The 19213-nt window shown below is 32.5% G+C and overlaps 1 protein-coding gene across 1 annotated transcript in view; it reads right to left on the bottom strand.

The window, feature by feature from the left end:
• Window positions 1–19213, bottom strand: part of LOC145239773 (BLOC-2 complex member HPS3-like) — a 99868-nt gene that overhangs the window by 13962 nt on the left and 66693 nt on the right. The window contains exons 13-17 of the mRNA XM_080103216.1: window positions 11628–11715; window positions 9000–9077; window positions 3619–3717; window positions 3134–3200; window positions 1206–1240 (exon numbers count right to left, since the gene is read on the bottom strand). Coding sequence (XP_079959342.1) covers window positions 1206–1240; window positions 3134–3200; window positions 3619–3717; window positions 9000–9077; window positions 11628–11715 — 367 coding nt within the window. The remainder of the gene's footprint in view (window positions 1–1205; window positions 1241–3133; window positions 3201–3618; window positions 3718–8999; window positions 9078–11627; window positions 11716–19213) is intronic.

Here is a 19213-nt window from a genome sequence, read left to right as displayed (position 1 = left end):
TATATATATATATATATATATATATACACAATAGAATGGTTAATACGTGGAATCAGTGAATAAGTAGGTAAACAGACTAATTGAAATATTAAAACAAACATCTCTAAAGCCAACTGATATTTCAATTGTGAAACATACCTTAATCTGTTCCCCACAACCAAAATATTGGTTGGTTTTTAAAGATGTGTTTGTGTTATTTAAACTAGTCTGTTTACATACTCGTACACTAATTCCATGTATCAACCATTCCATTTTGTCTGAAATTTCATGGCATGTTTTAAAATTTTCACATATATCAACATTCAAGAGCTAAAACTAAGCTTGAAATATCAAACCAAAATAAGCAACAATTGCTTCATCTTAGTTTTACATCTGTCTGACAGCTTCAAGAAATGGACTTGCAAATTAACCTATTTTGGGGCATGTCTTTATTTATTCCTCAGGTCCATTTTTATCATTTCCTTGGATTTCCCCTATGAAATGAACCTGCTACCTCAACTGTTCTACATCTGCTAACCCAAGAATTCTCATCTATTCTTTAAAAAAAATTTTTTTTTTAGGATTTGAAAGAAATAAGCATGAATAAAGACCTGGCCAGAGATAGTTTAGTTTGGAAATCAATTTAAAGCTGTCCAATGCATACCAGCATGTAAAACGAACTGGGCGAGTCTTTATTTGTCCTGTATCTTTAGTCCATTTTTATGATTTCCTCCCAAGTTTTTAGGGTTCTTTTAGACTCACATTACACATCTATCATATCATTCTCATATTATTTCTATCCATGCAATGCATGTCTTCAACTCTTACTGGTGAGTTTTCACTTCCATACACCATCATGTTGATTATATATGGCAGATAGTCTCTTCCCGTGGTGAATAGACCTGCTAGATAGTAAAGGCAGAAGTTTCCTGAACTTTCTTCATCCATTCCTAACTCCTGCAATCACACTAGCACCTACTCCACCCTGTACTCCAATAGGTGATACTATTGGAGTACAGGGTGGAGTGACTTCTCAACAACCTATTAAAGCTTCAGCATCCAGATATATTTGGTCATCTATTTTCATTGTCGTACAAGAACTGGTTATCCTCTCTTGGCTTGCCTGTGATTCCTATGCACCCAATGCTTACAAGTGATTACAAAAAATTGAATTATACAATAAATTAATTTAACAATATTTTTTGTTTAAATTTTAAATGACTTACAGATATTTCTGGAAATATGTTTATTCGTTTTTTATCTGAAAAAGAAAAGAAACAACTTATCATACGGAAGAACAAAAGATATGTTTGAAATATAAGTACTTGTGCAGTCTATGAACCATACTAAAATAATAACATTATTAATTAGAACGCCATTCTTAACATGGGTAGGGGGGGATTTTTAACTATTCTGCACTTTCATTTTACAATTTAATAAACAAAAAATACCATAAAAATTGAATTTAACTTTAAAATCCTTTCTAAAAAAAAAAAAAAAAAAAAAATAGCATGATTTGTAAACTGCACAAGCACTGGAATATATAGCAAGATGCATACTTTTATAATAATTAGAACGATACTATCTCCCCACAATAATAGTGAAGAGTTTGGTAAAAGGCAATATAGTAAAACTCTGGGATACGGTAGCCCTAGGGTTTTTTTTTTTTTCAGGTTACGATGTGGAATACAATGTTTTCCGGACCCTGGTTATGGGATTTTCCTTGCCTTATGGTGTTATTTATAGTGTTATTTGATTATATATATGTGTATTATATACTGTACTGTATTTTGTTACTAATTTTTAATATGTATTGTATAAAATTTTGCTTAGAACCCCGCCATACAGCGATTTCACTTTACGGGCCCAACCCCAGAACGGATTAATGCTGTATCCCGGGGTTCTACTGCATCAGCATCAGGTCAACCAACTTGAATTATGTAATTGGTTGGTTGATTTTGTTTATCATTTTTGGGTTATTTAATGTCAAATTCAGTAATTTTGGAAAAACTTGTTCTGCTTCAAATATTTATTTATGGAGTTTGGTTTAGTTGTTTTGATTTACAGCATATCAACCATTTTGGGGTTATTTAATGCCAAATCCTGTAATTTTGGAAACAGTTTTATATAATTCAATTTCTTTATTCCTTCAAAAATTATATTCCTGGAGTTATGTTTTGTTTTACAGTATGCCAAACCTTTTCAGGTTATTTAATGCTGAATCCAGTAATTTTGGAAAAAGGTTTTATTCTAGAAGTTCTTTATACTTTCAAATATTTATTTATGGTGTTTAGTCAGTTTTGTAGAAAAAAAAATGTTTTTGTCTTTGAGTTTGCAGAGCATGATTGAGTTTTGCAAAGGGAAAGGAAAAAAAAATTTAGTGCAATTTTGTTCAGAAAGCCAGTATCTTCAGACAGCCTAATCTGGTAGCAACAGATGCTCAAACTAGTATTACCACTCTGGGGCCAAAGTGGACCTAAGGGGCAACCCCACATTCTTCAGAGTCCCTAAATGGGACATCATAACTAGATGTCTTTTAAAGTCATACTAAAGTCCAAACTATATAATGACAAGTACCTAACAATACATATGATGCAACAAGCTGCAGTAGTAAATTGATGCGAATATTCAGCGTATCCTTCTTCAAGTCCCCACCCCCATAAGCTTCCACAAAATAAAGTTAAATATTATTTGATTAAATTCATAGAACATGAGATATAAATAGCAAGAAGAATATTCTTGAAATATATCTTGTTTAATTCAAATACAGCTTTACAATTTGTTGATTACTTATAATTAAAATAAACTAATTCAAAAGTGCCAATATTATTTTATTAACCTGTCACATAAGTCACGTGTTGCATAACAAAAGATAGCCGGACCATCTGTGATCAACACCTTGACGGACTATTATCCTTGAGAGATTTTTATATTGCCAATGGAGAAATTATTAGCAAAGAAAACGCTTAAAAAGGACCTTGTATAGTTGAGACAAGATAAACCATCAGTTTATGGTGGCTTATAGTTATAAATTTGGAATAGCGGACAAAATTGTTTTTGAAGGATTTATTCATAAGTTATTAAAATTAACCAAACTTATGATCAGAAAATCTGAATAAAAATTCTGAGACATAAAAAAAAAAAAATGTCTGACCTTGCAGTAATAATTCAATAAACTCTTTTATGTGAGCATTTCTGTAAATCTCCAGAGACCCTTTCACCTGAAAAATTTAGAAAAAGGAAAGACATCAATTATGCAATCAATTAAATATCATTTTAATTCACTAAAAACTTATAAGAGGTTTCGATAGAAACAAAAAAGTGCTTGGATAAAATAAATGTAGACCATAGTCGAGAGCAATCTGAAAGCTCCTTTTTCAGAGATGTAAGGGAGGGCACAACTCCTTTCCTCCCACTAATTAATTATTATGATTACCCCCACTTATTAATCCTTACTTTAGAAAGAATACAAGGGACATCAAGTATATTTTATTTTGCTTGACCAAGGATTGAACCACAATCTTTTAGGCCATTTAAAAACACTCTAATCATTATAATAAATGGACTCAAAAAGAAAATGAAAAATAAAAGAAATCATTTTTTTTTAAGTACAGGAAAAAAACTGTTTATTCTTCTCACCTGCAGCAATTCCAGTGCTGTTGTGTAGGCTAGTTGCCCATTGTCATGAAGTTTTACTAAAATTTCCAGCAAAACACTTGGCAAACATTTTCTCATCAACTGCAATTGGTGTTGTTTTTGTTTTTTTAAATAAAAATAAAAATAAATACATCAATTAATTTGTCAGAAAGTTTAATAAACCTGTCAAAATATTGGAAAACATAAGTTTAATACAATATTATGAGAAAGAAAATGTGTTGTATATTGGAGGTTGTGACTTTGAACGTTTTAAAGAACATTCTTAATAAGCGATTGTCTGTCAAGATCAAAAAGTCAGGTTTGAAAACTATGAATGGATAAAGCGTACGTAGGAGGTTTCATCCTGGGCCCAACTCTCTTCCTGATCATCAATGATCTCCCAAATCACATTCTTAGATCATTTGTAGAAATTTATACAGACTACACCACAATCTATGGCAACACTTCAAAGGCCAACAATGACCAAGGTCTTTCTGATTCTCTCTCTTCTGATCTTGAGAATGTTGTGCAATGGAGAAAAATATGGCTGGTTAATTTTAATGCATTGAAAAACCAAGCTTCTCTCTTTTCATCATAATCGCTTTGACCCCCATCACACTCCAATTAAAATGAATGGCTCTTGTCTTGAGGACAAACTTCTAGGACTGACCTTCATTCCTGATCTGAAATGGAACATGTGCATCAAATCTGTTGCCAAGATCACTGGAAAAATGGTTGGGTTACTCTACCATTCCAGTAGGTATCTTACTGTCAATCCTGTATCTGTAGAAAAGCCAGGTATGCCCTAAAATAGAGTAATGTTGCCACATTTGGGCAGGAGCCACTCGGCAGGCCCTACTCAGCCTGGATAGAGTCCAAAACCAGTTAATAGGTGATGCCTTTTTCTCTTCCCAGCAATCTCTTTCCTATAGAAAAGATGTTGCAAGCCTGTCTCTGGTCTGTTGTTATTTTCATGGCATAAGTATTCAAGAACTGCAAGCTTGTGGAACTCCCTTCCTGCTTCCTCCTACCTAGAGACTAAGGTAAACAGGTATCTCCTATCTTAATGATAATCAGCTTTCGTTCTTGTTAACCCCTTACATCACGTGGTTTCACATCTTGTCTCGAGCGATTTCCATAAAACAAGATATAATCTTTTAAACTAATTAAAGCAACCAAGGTTGTCTCTCTTTTTTACACCATGTCGTGACAAAAACTAAGATGAAATAAAAAAATTGTCAATTTTGATTTATTAAAATAAAAGCCACTGAATAAAGTTTCTGTTTCAGTAGAAATAAATTCCACATTAGAATGCTATTATTTCTTCAGGGTCCAACTTGCCAAGGAGTTTGAACAATGAACTCTCTGTTACGGTGTGATTATTCATGGCATTCAATGTGCATGCATTAATTGTGGTTGTAGTAATGAATATACTTTCATTTTGGTAGAAGTGTTACATATGAGTGACCTGATGTCAATGGCAATTGGGTCAGCTTGTGTAGAGTTTGACCTAGGCACACTGAGTGCATGTCATAATGACCCAAATCTGCAAAGCAGAATTGTTCCCAGGGTTGAATCAAGGATGGCCCGATATGGAGGTGAAAAAAAAAGAAAGAAGTGATATCAGGCAGACAAAACAGAGGTATGAGGTTCAAGCTGAGAGAAAAACAAATAGTTTCAAATCTGTTGGAGCAATTTTTAGACACATTGCGGATAATGCTGTAAAACTTTGCTAATTGAGAAACGTTACCTGGATATCTCCGTCCACATGTCACTCATTTCAGTCAACTAAATAATTAACCGAGAATATTAGCCTTTCTCCTTCTCCCTCCCAGAGTCAATTCTTTTAGATACTCTCAGCAAACATCTCCTTATATTTCTTCCACCAATGAACTGCATAAATGCATAAAATTGTGAAAACTGCATAAAAAAAAGAAGTAAGAATAAAAGAGACCTATGTATAAATGCCCCCTGTATAAAGACATAGATTTATCAAGGAAAACATAACGGAAGGAGATTATCGCTAAACAGTTTCTAACAGAAAAAATAATTTCTGTTTAGTGTACGTGTAGTATCCTCCAGACCTATTATTTTTAACAGAGAATGCAATGTACATAATCGCATTTTATGCCATTAAATAATATATATATATATATATATATATATATATATATATATATATATATATGTATATTGCAAACGTCTGATTAATTTTGGTGTGTACAGGGTGGAATGATAAAATTATCGCCATAGAAAAGACCACAAGTTCCATTTCTATTTGATGAAAACCAGTCTTTATTTTTTTTTGTTGCAGACTGTCTAATATTAATAGCTGGCCCGGGTACAAATCCCAAAACCGATAGGAGCCTTCTATCATGTCTGAGAGTGACACAATGTTCAATGAGCGAGATCAGAAATGCACCACTGTAAAACACATGCTCTCTATCGATCCAAAGTTATGACAATAGGACCATTGTCAGCACCTTTAAAATGCAAATCTGAATGGTTTAACAGTTGAGGGCACAGCTCAACGCATCAGACGACCCTTTGGAGTTGGTGGGGTGAAAGTCCAAGGCCGAGGACATTGCCAGGAAGACCCAGACCAAGGAGTTCATTGAAAAGATCCAGACAATCGTTGATGAAACTCCTGTGGCCTATTCAGCAGATTGCTAGAGATTTACGCATTTCACACACAACTGTGAATGCATGTGTGAAGGAGGATTTGAAGTGTAAATCCTACAGGTACCAGACAAGCCAGATCTCGACTGAGAAGATAAAGAATATCAGGATAATCAAGTCTGAAACATCCACAAAAACAAAACAAAAAAAAAAAAAAACATGCTCGGGTCATTTTCAGACAAAAAACACTTCTGTCAGGACCAGGTGCACAACAACCAGAATCATTGCTGGATTGCCACAAATAAAAGGGATGTGCCCAGAGTGATGAAAACAAAGTTTCCAGCCACGGTTATAGTCTTTGCTGTGGTTTCAAGTAAGGGCCACATCATGCCACCTCACATTTTTGAAGTCAGATTGAAAGTAAACACCAAGGTGTATCTGGATGTGCTGAAGAGTGTGGTGATCCTCTGGTGCAATCAGGTTGGAACTGGTAAATCCTGAGTGTGGCAGCAGGACTTGGCGCCTGCCCACAAGTTCAAAGAGACCCAGGCTTGGCTTCAGAAGAAGTGCTACGACTTTGTACTCTTTTCACTGGCCTCCTCGCCTCCCTGCTCCCCCGACTTGAACCCGCTGGACTATTTTGTTTGATCATATGTTGAGAACATCACCAACATGACCTCCCACAACACCAAAGTCAGCTTGATTGCTGCCAACTGCTGAGTATTCATTGAGCTCCTGCACTTGTGGAAAAGGTATACTCCCTGTTCCGGATCAGTATAGAAGCAGATTGAGACTGACAGCAGCTAAATTGAATAGATATCAGCTTTATTACATAATCAAGTTACCTGAATTGATTTTTTTCAATAAAAGTTTTAAAATAAAACCGTAGTGTTGCTTTCTTTAGGGTGACAGTTTTATTGTTTCACCTGTAGAAAAATTATCAACAAATTTGGTTGTAAGGCATTATTCTAAAATTTAAAAGTACAGAGACAAAACAATCACACACAATAAGGATGTTTCAGTGCTTATGCAGTATAGCAAAGATATTAAAAAACAAAAGAAAAATATCTATGATGTACGGCAAAGTTCTCAAAAAAAAAAAAAAAAAAAAAAAATCGCTTGATTCAATCAAGTAGTTTTTTAGAGAGGAAAATTCAATTTTAGTGAGGATGATCACAAAATCAGCCATCTTGGAAATTTCAGGTATGAAAAGGCAGTGCATGGGAAATAACTCCATCTTAATTTTTGAAGTTTGCCAAAATTTGATGACATTATTTTTACAGTTTTAAATAATTATTGGGATTCATTTTGTCTTTCTGTTTGTTTGTTTTTTTTTCAAAAATCGTTACAAAATTTATTCATAAAATTATTAGAACTTCATGTGGATTTTGACAAACTTCAGAAATTAGATAGAGCTATCTCCCCTGTTCCTCCTCTCTTCATAGCTGACATTTCCAAAATGGCTGTTGTCACGATCGTCTTCACTAAAATTTGATTTTCCTCTGTAAAAAAAACTACTTGATCGAATTAAGCAATTTTTTTAATGAGAACTCCATTCCATAATGGGCATGTACATTATAGACATTTTTTTTTTTGCTAAACTGCATAAGCACGGATGTTTCTACTAAATGTCAGCAAACTGTAGAATTTCTATTTTGTATGGGGGGGGGGACATGTTTTGTTTATACTGTTTAATAAATGAATGTAAATGTTGACAACTTATTCTATATAATCTTTGGTGCAATTCCATAACTTCTTTACACCCTCCCCCTCCAAGAAAAAAAAACAAATTAAAAAAAATATTTATGATGTACGTATCTGTGATAGAAAATGTCATACACTAGAAATCCATATAAATTGATCAAGTAGTTTTATTTTTATAAATAAAAACATTTTAAACGATTAATAAGAATTTATAGTCATTACAATTATATACAAGGCTGATTTTAAACCATTTCTGAAAAGTTATTTTAACAGTCATAAATGAATTTTTCCAATGCCTCCCTCCCCATGTTAAGAATGGCTTTTTAAAATCTGGCAAAAGTTTGAATTATTTGGAATTATCTCCCTTGTCCTTTAAACTATTTTTCGAAATGAACTTGAAAGATTGTTGCTTGTGTTTTTGGTATAAAATTTGATTTCTTTTATTTAAAACAAAACTACCAGATCAAGTTACTTAATTTTTGGTATACAATATTTTCTTTTCAACATAGGTAAATAGACACTCTTTAGATTTTTCAGTACTTGTCCAGAATTCCCCCTAGATCAAAAAACAAAAATAAAGAAAAATCTGTATGATGTACATACTCATGACGAAAAGAAAATATTGTACACCCAAATCATAAATTAATCAAATAGTTTTATTTTTTAAATAAGAAAATCAATTTTGTGGCTAAATGAACAGCAACGATATTGTGGCGACATTTTGAAAACAAGAAAGAGAACACTAAATAATTCAAAGTTGTAAGATTCTAGAAAGTCATTCTTAATATGGGGACATTGGAAAAACTCAAATTTGCTTAAAAATGTTTTACTTTATAAAAATAAAACTACTTGATCAATTTATGTGGTTTTTGGATTACAATATTTTCTTTCCCTCTCAGGTATGTATATCATATATATTTTTCTTTATATTTGTTTTTAATGTAGAATTATGACCATCATTGAATAAAAACCAATTTTTTTTTTCTCTTGAGGGTGGGGAAAGTTATGGACTTGAAACTAATCTTTTTACCTCGAACAAAAGAGGCAAATTGAAAACTTACTTGAGCCAAAGGAGATAATCTGACAAAATCTGAATGCATCAACTGCGGATGTTGGACACAGATATGCACAAGTTCAACCTATGAAGGAAAAAGAAAGAAAAAATATCAGAACAATTAAATCAGAAATCATTTTATTTTATTACTGCACAAATTATAATTCGTATAAATGATCACAAACTTCCAGTTGAGAATTTAGACTTCAGAACTTTATAAATACAGTACAAGAATACCCATCCTAAGATGGGTAAAATAAATTACCTGAACAGAAGCTTTTCACCATATTTATCTCCCTTTATGAAGATGAACATCAAGAGATAATAATACTGAACCTTATATCTAGAATCCTCATAAGTCTGATCACAATTCATTACATGACTTTGATTCTAAAAATCTGTACAGTATAAGAAGATGCATGCAGAACAGTAAATGGTATGAATGCATTAAAAAAAAATGGATAAAAGTTTTTGAGCTAATGAATATATAATTATTGAGGTAACCAGGTCATCTCACAGAAGGTCCAAGAAAACATGTAAGGAAATAATAAGGATAGATTTGAAAGAGGGATAAATAAAGACCTGGACAGAGATAGGATAGCTTGGAAGTCAATTTCTAATACATGCTAGCATGTAAAACAGATGTTAAACTGAATATGATGATAGAAGATGTCTAACATTTAAGGCTTAAGCTTAAAACGTCTCAAATTGAAATCCAAGCAATCTTGCTTAATTATTATCTAATAAATATGGATAAAATTCAATGCAAATCTGATATTTTTGAATTATCAAGTGGGAGGTTGTGCCTATATTATGCTTCTTAAAAAAACCCTTAAAATACTTTCAAAGAAACTGAAATTTGGAGAAATTTATTAATGCCTAATAGATATTGTTAAGATTTCACAAAAATCAGAATTTTCACAAAGCGCTGTTAGCCCTTTTTTACTCTTTTTTCATTAAAACTAAATTAAATATATATGCCAAATTGCTATCTATTATACCGTTGTTAACCGTATGTTCTAGAATTTATGTATATAATTAACAAGTGAATTGTTCAGATCGTCATCCATTAATTTTAACACAACTAGAATTATTTAGATTTGATCATTCTGATTGTGAATGGTGTGTAATTGGTGAGAGACAAATATGAAGAAATAAATGGATGAAAACGATTTTATGGAGATCAACAATATAAATGATTTATTAAACAATTTTACAACAGAAATTATTACTATTAATAATTATTAGGAAAATATTCGCTTACATCCTCCATTTTGAATTTTTCTATTTATCAGATAGTCTGGTCTATGCAGGGGCAGATAACCCAGCCTCAAAGACAGATAAAACTTGCATTAAAAAAATGTCTCTTGGCAAGGGAGATGATTTAATGGTATAAACGAGTTGTCTCCATTTACTATGAATTTTTGGTAACATCGTCCATTTTAAAATTCTCTCTCGGGTACGAGCCTCTGATTTATGCAGGAACAGATATTCCTGCTTCATTAATCATGTTTTAAAATATCTCTTTGTTCTTGCAAGGAAGATAATTTTAGCGCACTAACAATTATCACCTTCAACGCATCCATTTTCTAGATATATTTATCTATTCAGCAAATAGTCTGCTGATTTTCGCAGACGGCAGGTTTTTGATCATTTCTGTCTGTGTCGCATCCTTCATGTGCCCTAGCAACACCACCTACTGAATGCAGTGGTCCAAGGGTGGTGTCACATCACCTCCCTCCAGTAGGTTCTTTTTATGAGACATCTTCACTGGGAAGGTTACACGTTTCGCTGTCAATGAGGTGATCTTATCAGAGAAGTCATCGATCTGATTCCTCCTCGAGACTGGAAGGAGCTATGTGGTGGTCAACTTAAAATGTGGCTCAGAAAGGTTCAGCAAGATACCAAACTGATTTTGGGCTTCACAATCTACAGAGTTTGCTGTTGGAACCATGACTGGCTGTTGATAGTGTGAGCGTTGGATCACCAGGCTTGACCAGCTTTCATGTGAGATGTGTTGAATTCATAAGAAGGAGCTGGCTTAACCGATCCGGGGTGAATGCCACTTCAAGATCAGAAGACAAGATTCAGCAAATAGATGATAATGAACTGGCAACAAACCTGTTTAACTAACAAATGTAAAAAAACAACTCCTTGGGTGCCAAAAACCTCACACCAAATTGAAGTACCACTCATCCTAGGCAGGTTGAATTGGCTTCTTTCAAAGGAGGAAGTTTTATGAGAAACTCAAATTTACAAGCAGATCCCAGCCACTTTATCCCCATTAGAGGAAATAACGATGTTAGGTTTTTGAAGTTTTTGTAAGGACGTGTCGACATCCTTCTACATACACCAGTTGGTATTTCCAAAGGATTACCCGTCTAGTACTACCCCTAATCTCAATGTTGCTTAACTTTGTTGATTTAACAAAAACTGAAGTGTCAACATGATTATGAAAACCTGAAGTGTCAACAATGTAGTGTCATATACAGGTTAGTCAAAGATTAAATTTATTTCTTGTTTAAATTTTGTCAAAAAGTTTGTTGTGTAGCATTCACCTTAGACGTTGTCAACCATTGTTAAAGATTCTTTGCAATGAAAGAATACGAATGTTAATAAATATCAGGAATCTTACTTTTGGTATCATGGACAATTCCATCTCAGCTGGGTCTGTTTCACAAAGATCTAAATGCAATAGTGTGCAGGCCAGATGATTGAGGTAGCTGCAATTAAATAAAATACACAAAAATCTTTCAGAAAGAGTCAGAAAACTTTGGATTAAAAACAGGGTGAAAAATGATGAATAAGATAGTAGTAATCTTCTTTATAAATCTAATGAGTGTGCACCTTCATCGAAAATGACAGAAAAATGATTATGCTTTGCTAGTGTTCACACTAATAACTATATTTATAAAAGAAGGTATGCATATTTATTTATATATATCTTAATAATTATAAAACTTTGTGGACCGTCGAGATGCCCTTGTTTGCCTGCTTGAATCTTGTATGTGTCTGTATGTATATATATATATATATATATATATATATATATATATATATATATAGAGAGAGAGAGAGAGAGAGAGAGACTTATATGTAATTATACTGAGTTTGTGAAATTCAGTAAATTTTCATATACCAATGAGTTTTAAGCCAAAAATGGTTGACTTAAAGAGTAAGCTACAAAATTATCAAATTTTATAATTGAGCATTAATATACTGTGTAAGCAAAAACAAGACTTCAAAACAAGGTGTTGGTGGCAACAAAAAGTGTATTTCAATATATGTTACAATTGTTTCCATGTCCAATTCGACAATTTCAAGCATTATGTTGTTTGAAAATTTTCAAAACCAGCATTTCTTCAGACTTTATGAATAAGCACACTTTAGGCAATGGGGCATTTTTTGAAGAGAAGGAAGGAAGGAGAAATCCTTAGCTGGAAAGGCATGTGAGAAACATCTACTTTTGTTGTGGTTACGGAAAATCCCATTTAAATATTAATATATCGCCTAATTTTCGTATCCTTATTTAAGAGCAGAGTCATAACAAGTTGCTACAGGGAGCCCTAAACCATTTAAAAGAATTTTTTTAATATATATCCCATTCATTGGGTTCCTAAATTAGATCTTGTTATTTTTCAAGTAGAATAACAATGAATCTTAAAACAATAAATAACAATAAATAGATTAGAATACTTCACTCGTAATATTATACGAGGATTTTTATATATATCTTTAATACACCCATTTTATTTACGCTCGTATTCAATTAAACTTTGAAACTAAAAGGGTCTTAAATCCGAGCACAAATATAACGATAATCCATAAACATTACCTGCCAATAATACAAAACTAAAACTAACTGTAACATTTTTGCAAGGCTGTTACGGCCATAATATCGAAACAAAAATTTTAAAAATTAATTATTGGGTAACAAAGAAATAACAAGATCTAATTTAGGAACCCAATGAATGGGATATATATTAAAAAAATTCTTTTAAATGGCTTAGGGCTCCCTGTAGCAACTTGTCATGACTCTGCTCTTAAATAAGGATACGAAAATTAGGCGATATATTAATATTTAAATGGGATTTTCCGTAACCACAACAAAAGTAGATGTTTTTCGCATGTCTTTCTAGCTAGGGATTTCCCCTTCCTTCCTTCTCTTCAAAAAATGCCCCATTGCACAAAGTGTGCGTATTCATAAAGTCTGAAGAAATGCTGGTTTTGAAAATTTTCGAACGACAATGCTTGAAATTGTCGAACTGGACATGGAAACAATTGTAACATAAATTGAAATACACTTTTTGTTGCCACCAACACCTTGTTTTGAAGTCTTGTTTTTGCTTACACAATATATATATATATATATATATATATATATATATATATATATGACGTAGGAATCATACAAAAAACGTAATCCAACAGATCAGTATTAATTTGTAAAATAATGTGTGAAATTTGTCATCATCATCATTATCTACAGCAGAAGTGAGTCTTATAAATAAACATTTTATTTAAAAAAAAAAAATGTCCAGGCGTTTTAGTACTAATCGGTTGGATTTTGTTTTCATCTGATTCCTACATCCATTCATTTGTAAAATAATGTGTGAAATTTATCATCATCATCATCATTACCTACAGCAGAAATGAGTCTTATAAACAAACATTTTTAAAAAAGTCCAGGCGTTTCAAATACTGATCAGTTGAATTTTGTTTTTATCTGATTCCTACGTCCATTCATTTGTAAAGTTGCACAACCACTTAACGAGTGATTGTCTCTTCTACAAATTGTTTGTATTGAATTGTTTTTCTTTTTTTATTCATGTCAAACTCATTTAATCGTACCTATCACCATCATCGTTGTCCTGATTATTGGGAATTTATGACTTTTGGAACGCCCCTTCATGTGTATTTTACATGTATGTGTACGTGTGTATATGCATATGTATGTACATGCCTCTATGTGTGTATGTTTGTATGTGTGTGTACATGCGTATGTATGTTTACGTGTATCTGTATATATGCATGCATGTGTTTATTTCCATGTGTATGTGGGGTGGAGAGGGCTCCCATAAGCTGTGGTGAAGGCAACCCCTTTAGGAGAAGCAAATCTCTGATTTATAAAACCATAAAGCGGGAGACCAGTACCCGCATTAAGGTGGTCTGCAGTTTGACTTGTTGCTGGCTATCTTGCTCTTGCTTGTTGCTGGATCTCAACAGTTTGGACTGAGAGAGAGATTTAGCTGTCATACAAAGCTAAAACTCTGTAACAATATCTTTGTATAAATACTCCCTCAGGCATTTGTCTATAAAAAATAGTCCTGTGGCAATGGAAAAGTTGTGATGCGTGTAGGCCTGAAATGCTGGAACCATACAATAATTGATCTGCCATCATCATATATATGTATGTATGTGTGTACATATGTATGTATATGTATGTATGTTTATATATGTACATGTGTGTATATATGTTTATGTGTTTGTATGTATGTTTATATATGTACATGTGTGTATATATGTTTATGTGTTTGTATGTATATATATATATATATATATATACATATAGGTTTGTGTATGTATGTATGTATATATATGTATGTGTATAAATGCATATGTATATGTAAATAAATGTATGTGTATGTATGCATATGAGCATATATGTGTACGTATTTGTATGTGTATATGTGTGTATGTGTATTATGTATGTATATATGTATGTATGTTTATAGAGGTGTGTGTGTATACCAATGACCGTCTTCAGTGTCATGTCTGCTCAAGTGTGTGAATTCGCCAGCAGGACTAAAAAAAAAAAAGTAATTTTCGGGCTCATGGACTTTCAGTGTTTGAGGGAGTGGCACTCATCTGACAAGAGGTTGCAATCATTGTCGTATATATATATATATATATATATATATATATATTACTGTTAGGACGATTAATTGGAATTGAGAAAATCGGAACTTTTTAAGATATCGAAATCAGAGAAAATTGTGACTATTTTCCAATGCCAGAAACGATTCTTGTTTGGTTGTTTTTGTTTAAAACTTAATTTTTCAATACTGTGGTTTTAAATTACAAACAAAATTAAAATCTACAGATCATCCACACGTTCACAAAAATATATCACATGGGTTTTTATGGTAATCTAAAGAAAAACAACTGAATTTATTTAGTGATTTTAAAAGAATCGGTAATGGTATCGGAATCAAGTAGAATTTTGGAATCGTCTCATCACTATTATAAATGTATATCTATTATAATAAAAAATATATTCCTTTTTGTTTGTTTACAATTTGATTAATACAAAAAAGGTACACTGTTTCACAAATTAATTTTCATACTGAAAACGAATGTTTACACATTTGAATTCAAGTATGATTTCTGTATATATTATGTATTTAAAGGAAATCTACATTCAAGGAGTAACTCAATTTGCATATTACATTAAAGAAAATCAATTTTGATAATTAGCTCCATGTTAGTTGTAATAGAATTAACTTCATTGTTCTATTTAGGAATATTATCTAATTTATATTTAATTTATGTTCAATTATTATTAGCTTACACCAGTTGCCTTTAAAAACAGAAGTTTATGTATTTAAGTTGTGAGAGTTATTTTCCCTTTAATTTTCATAGACAAAAATTGATGTATTTTGTGCTTCCATAAATCCAACAATGTGCTCCACTTTCAGGAAAATTATAAGATATTCGATGTATCAAAAAAGTATGTGACTAAACCCTCTGCCCACCAATATTTTTCAATGTCAGCTAGTATAAATATATATATATATATATATATATATATATATATATTGCTCTGTAATTACATTGAGCTTCTTAAATAAAGATTGGTAAATATTATAAGAAAATATATTTCCACAGAAATATATACATATACATACTTATGAAAAGATAAGGAGATAAAGATTAAAAGAACTTTATTACATTATCATATTAATAAGGTTAAAGATGGTAACAGTAATGGGAAAAAAAAAAGGCGGGGAGAAACTGTCTTTTCATTGAAAACTTACTTTTTCAGCTTAACTTTATCTTTCTCTCTCTCTCTCCCTATATATATATGTATAAGCAAGATAACACACTGATAGAAATTCAGATGAAAAATCCTGATAGCTATTATTTGAAGTAATACTTTCAAGGAGATCCTAGCCAAAAAGGAAAAGCTCAATATTTAAGAATAGAGCAATATATAAGTTTCGTGGTTCAAGGATTATTTTGCCATCTTTGGTATTTTGATAACTACACTATTGGTTCCGAGGTCCATTGCACACTTAATTCAATGCTCAAATTCTATTACTCATGGGGATAATTACAATGGAATCGTATATCCGTCCAATTTCGGATATACTTTGTCAACACCAAGAAGGCATTTGGACCACAGCAAATAACACACAATCAACACAACAACGAATAAGTCTGCCTGGTATACTTTTCGAAATATCAATAAAGAGCAGTATGCTTTTTCTATATGGGAATATCACTTTTTCCCATGGGCCTATTTTCTGCCCACCCGGATTTATAACCTCGAATGACATTGGACTCCTTCCGATAATGGACTACCCAGGTTGTATCAGCTTCTCTTTTCGTATAATTTTCTCCATATAATTATCCACAACCACTCAAAAAACTATTCTCAATAATTGTGCTGAAAAGCAAAATAGCGTCCATTCACACCTAAACATTTTGCTAACTGCATTTCATTTCCTCTGATGATATGAGCCATTGTTGAAAATCCATGGATTAAGGAAATTAAAATAACCCCTTCTATATATTCCTTGTGTCAAACATGAAATTCTTAAATCGAATATATTTCTCTATATGCTGTTTTTTCAGAATTTAAAATTGAACCACGAAACTTCTTAGCCTATGTCTATGTCCATCTGTTCCATTTTGTCTCTGAAATTACTGGACCGATTAAATTGAAATTTTGTATTGATGTTTGTCATAAGGTGCAGCAAACTAAGTATTATAGTATTTGTTTAATACACTGTTAGGAATTAATAGGGATTACTCACCACAATACCACTTTTTTTTTTTTTTTACTCATGTTCACCCCTTACAAAGCATATCGCCACTTGGACGTAAGAGGTTACTATTTAGGGCCATATCTAGGAAAGATTAACAAGATATTTGTTTATGTTACATTTAAACTTCTGCATATCAGTACAGCCAGGGAAGCAGGCAGTAGGAAGGGAATTCCAAAGTCTAGCTGTTCGAGGGAAGAAACTTCATTAAAATATTTGTAAAACAGGCAGTGATGCAACATTGCGGCGATGAGACAGGGGCTGGAGCTTAGTTGATAAAGTGGGACCGATTAGATTGACAACTCTTGTTTGAACCCTATCTAAGATGGAAAGACTAGTAGTAGATGCACCAGCCCAGATGTGGCAACAATACTCCATGCATAAGCGAATGGTGGCCTTGTAGAAGTACAGGATACTCTCAGGTGTGAGTAGTGTTCTAGCTTGATAGAGGGAACCGACCTTCTTTGCAGCAGCTTTTGCAATGTCCTCTATGTATTTGTTCCAGTTCATATTGCCCACAAATGTTAAGCCGAGGATTTGAAAGTAGAATTCTCAGGTGGGGTGCTCTTTGTCTTGGATATAGGGGGTTGGAGAGGCGTCTTGTAATTGTTAAAGGAGAGAAGCTTAGTTTTACTAGCATTAAATGTTACCATCCATTTGCAGCCCCATTCTACTATAGTCTGGAGGTCATTTCTAGCAATTCTGCTATTGTCTTAGATTTATGTACATCTGTTCTTCCCTCATGCATATTATAGAACGTTGTATCATCAGCAAATATACCCATCTCAGACACAATATTATTAGAGAGGTCGTTTATGAATATCAGGGATAACAATGGTCCCAGGATCGACCCCTGAGGCATTCCCACATTAATGTTATGCTGCTTAGATGTACGTCCGTTAATGACAACCTGTATGCTTCTGTTGTCTAAAAAGGATCTAATTATATTTAGTATACGTCCAGTTATACTGTACGATTTAATTTTCATTAGCAGCCCTTTGTGTCAGACTTTGTCAAAGGCCTTGGATATATCAAGGGCTTCTTTACTCTAAAAGTTTACTTGGAAATTACTGGTCCAATCTGGCTGAAATTTAGTATGAGCCTTTATGATAAGGTGCAGTGAACCAAGTCTAGTAGTATCCATTTGATGCATGATTAGAGATTAATAGAGATCAATAAAGATTAGTGTTTAATGCAAAAGTGAGCACAAATTTAACCATATATGCATTTTATTGGTTTGATTTTGTTGGCTTCAACAACAAAATCAAATCAAAAGATCAGTCAAACAAAAAATATGTCTTTTATTCTGCCACCTTGGACTCCTAACAGCATCTAAATTTGCATAATTGCCTTCATCTTGTATCTAAAGGGTTCTAAGTTCATGTGCCACTGTGTGCTTACAGTGGACACATGCTAACCATGGCCACTTATTTCTCCACATCATTATCACACTTCAGCAGGTTTTTTTGGGTTTTTTTTTTACATGAATCTAAAAAGACTCGAAGTGAAGAATTCTTTTCTACAGTACCACATGCAAGAACATTAGCACACAGTCTTGTTCAATAATATGAGTCAGGAACATTTTATTTTTTTAAAACTCTTTCCTTTTCCTATGATGATGGATGTTTTACTATCGGAAATTTATAAAAAAACATTTCAAAATAATACAAAATAAAAAAAAATTGATCATTTTTTTTTCAAATAACATAACATACTTCCAAAACAGTTTTTTTTTTTTTTTTTTTTTAAATCTTTCCTTCTATGATGGATGTTTTCAAAATAAAAAAAATTTAATAACTTCTTTATTTTTAAATAAAATATTTACATCTTAATATACTTTCAAAACAGTTTGGTTATTCAAAATTTTTACTTTAATAAAGATGCTTCTAAGAGCTTTTTGCCAATTCTCATTTCTTAGCATATTTATTCACAAATAAATACACATTGACCTTTATTATAGAGTAGATGATAAATGTGACGAAAATTGCTCGCTTTCTCTTTGCATGTCTGCATCTCCCTAATCTCCATGTCAATCCGTTTTATTTATTAATCAACAGAGTGCCACTGCTATCAACTAAGAAAAGAATCTATCAGGCATGTGTGTACAGTGTAAGGACAAATGGGAGTGAAACCTGATCGTTGACAGTTGAAGATGTGTTGGAGAGAAATGATA

The sequence above is a fragment of the Euprymna scolopes genome, chromosome 19 (genome assembly GCF_053919585.1).
Source record: "Euprymna scolopes isolate OS-2025 chromosome 19, ASM5391958v1, whole genome shotgun sequence".
In the NCBI taxonomy this organism is placed as follows: domain Eukaryota; kingdom Metazoa; phylum Mollusca; class Cephalopoda; order Sepiida; family Sepiolidae; genus Euprymna; species Euprymna scolopes.
The sequence above is the reverse complement of the archived record's forward strand: the minus strand, read 5'-3'. Positions and strand labels throughout refer to the sequence as shown.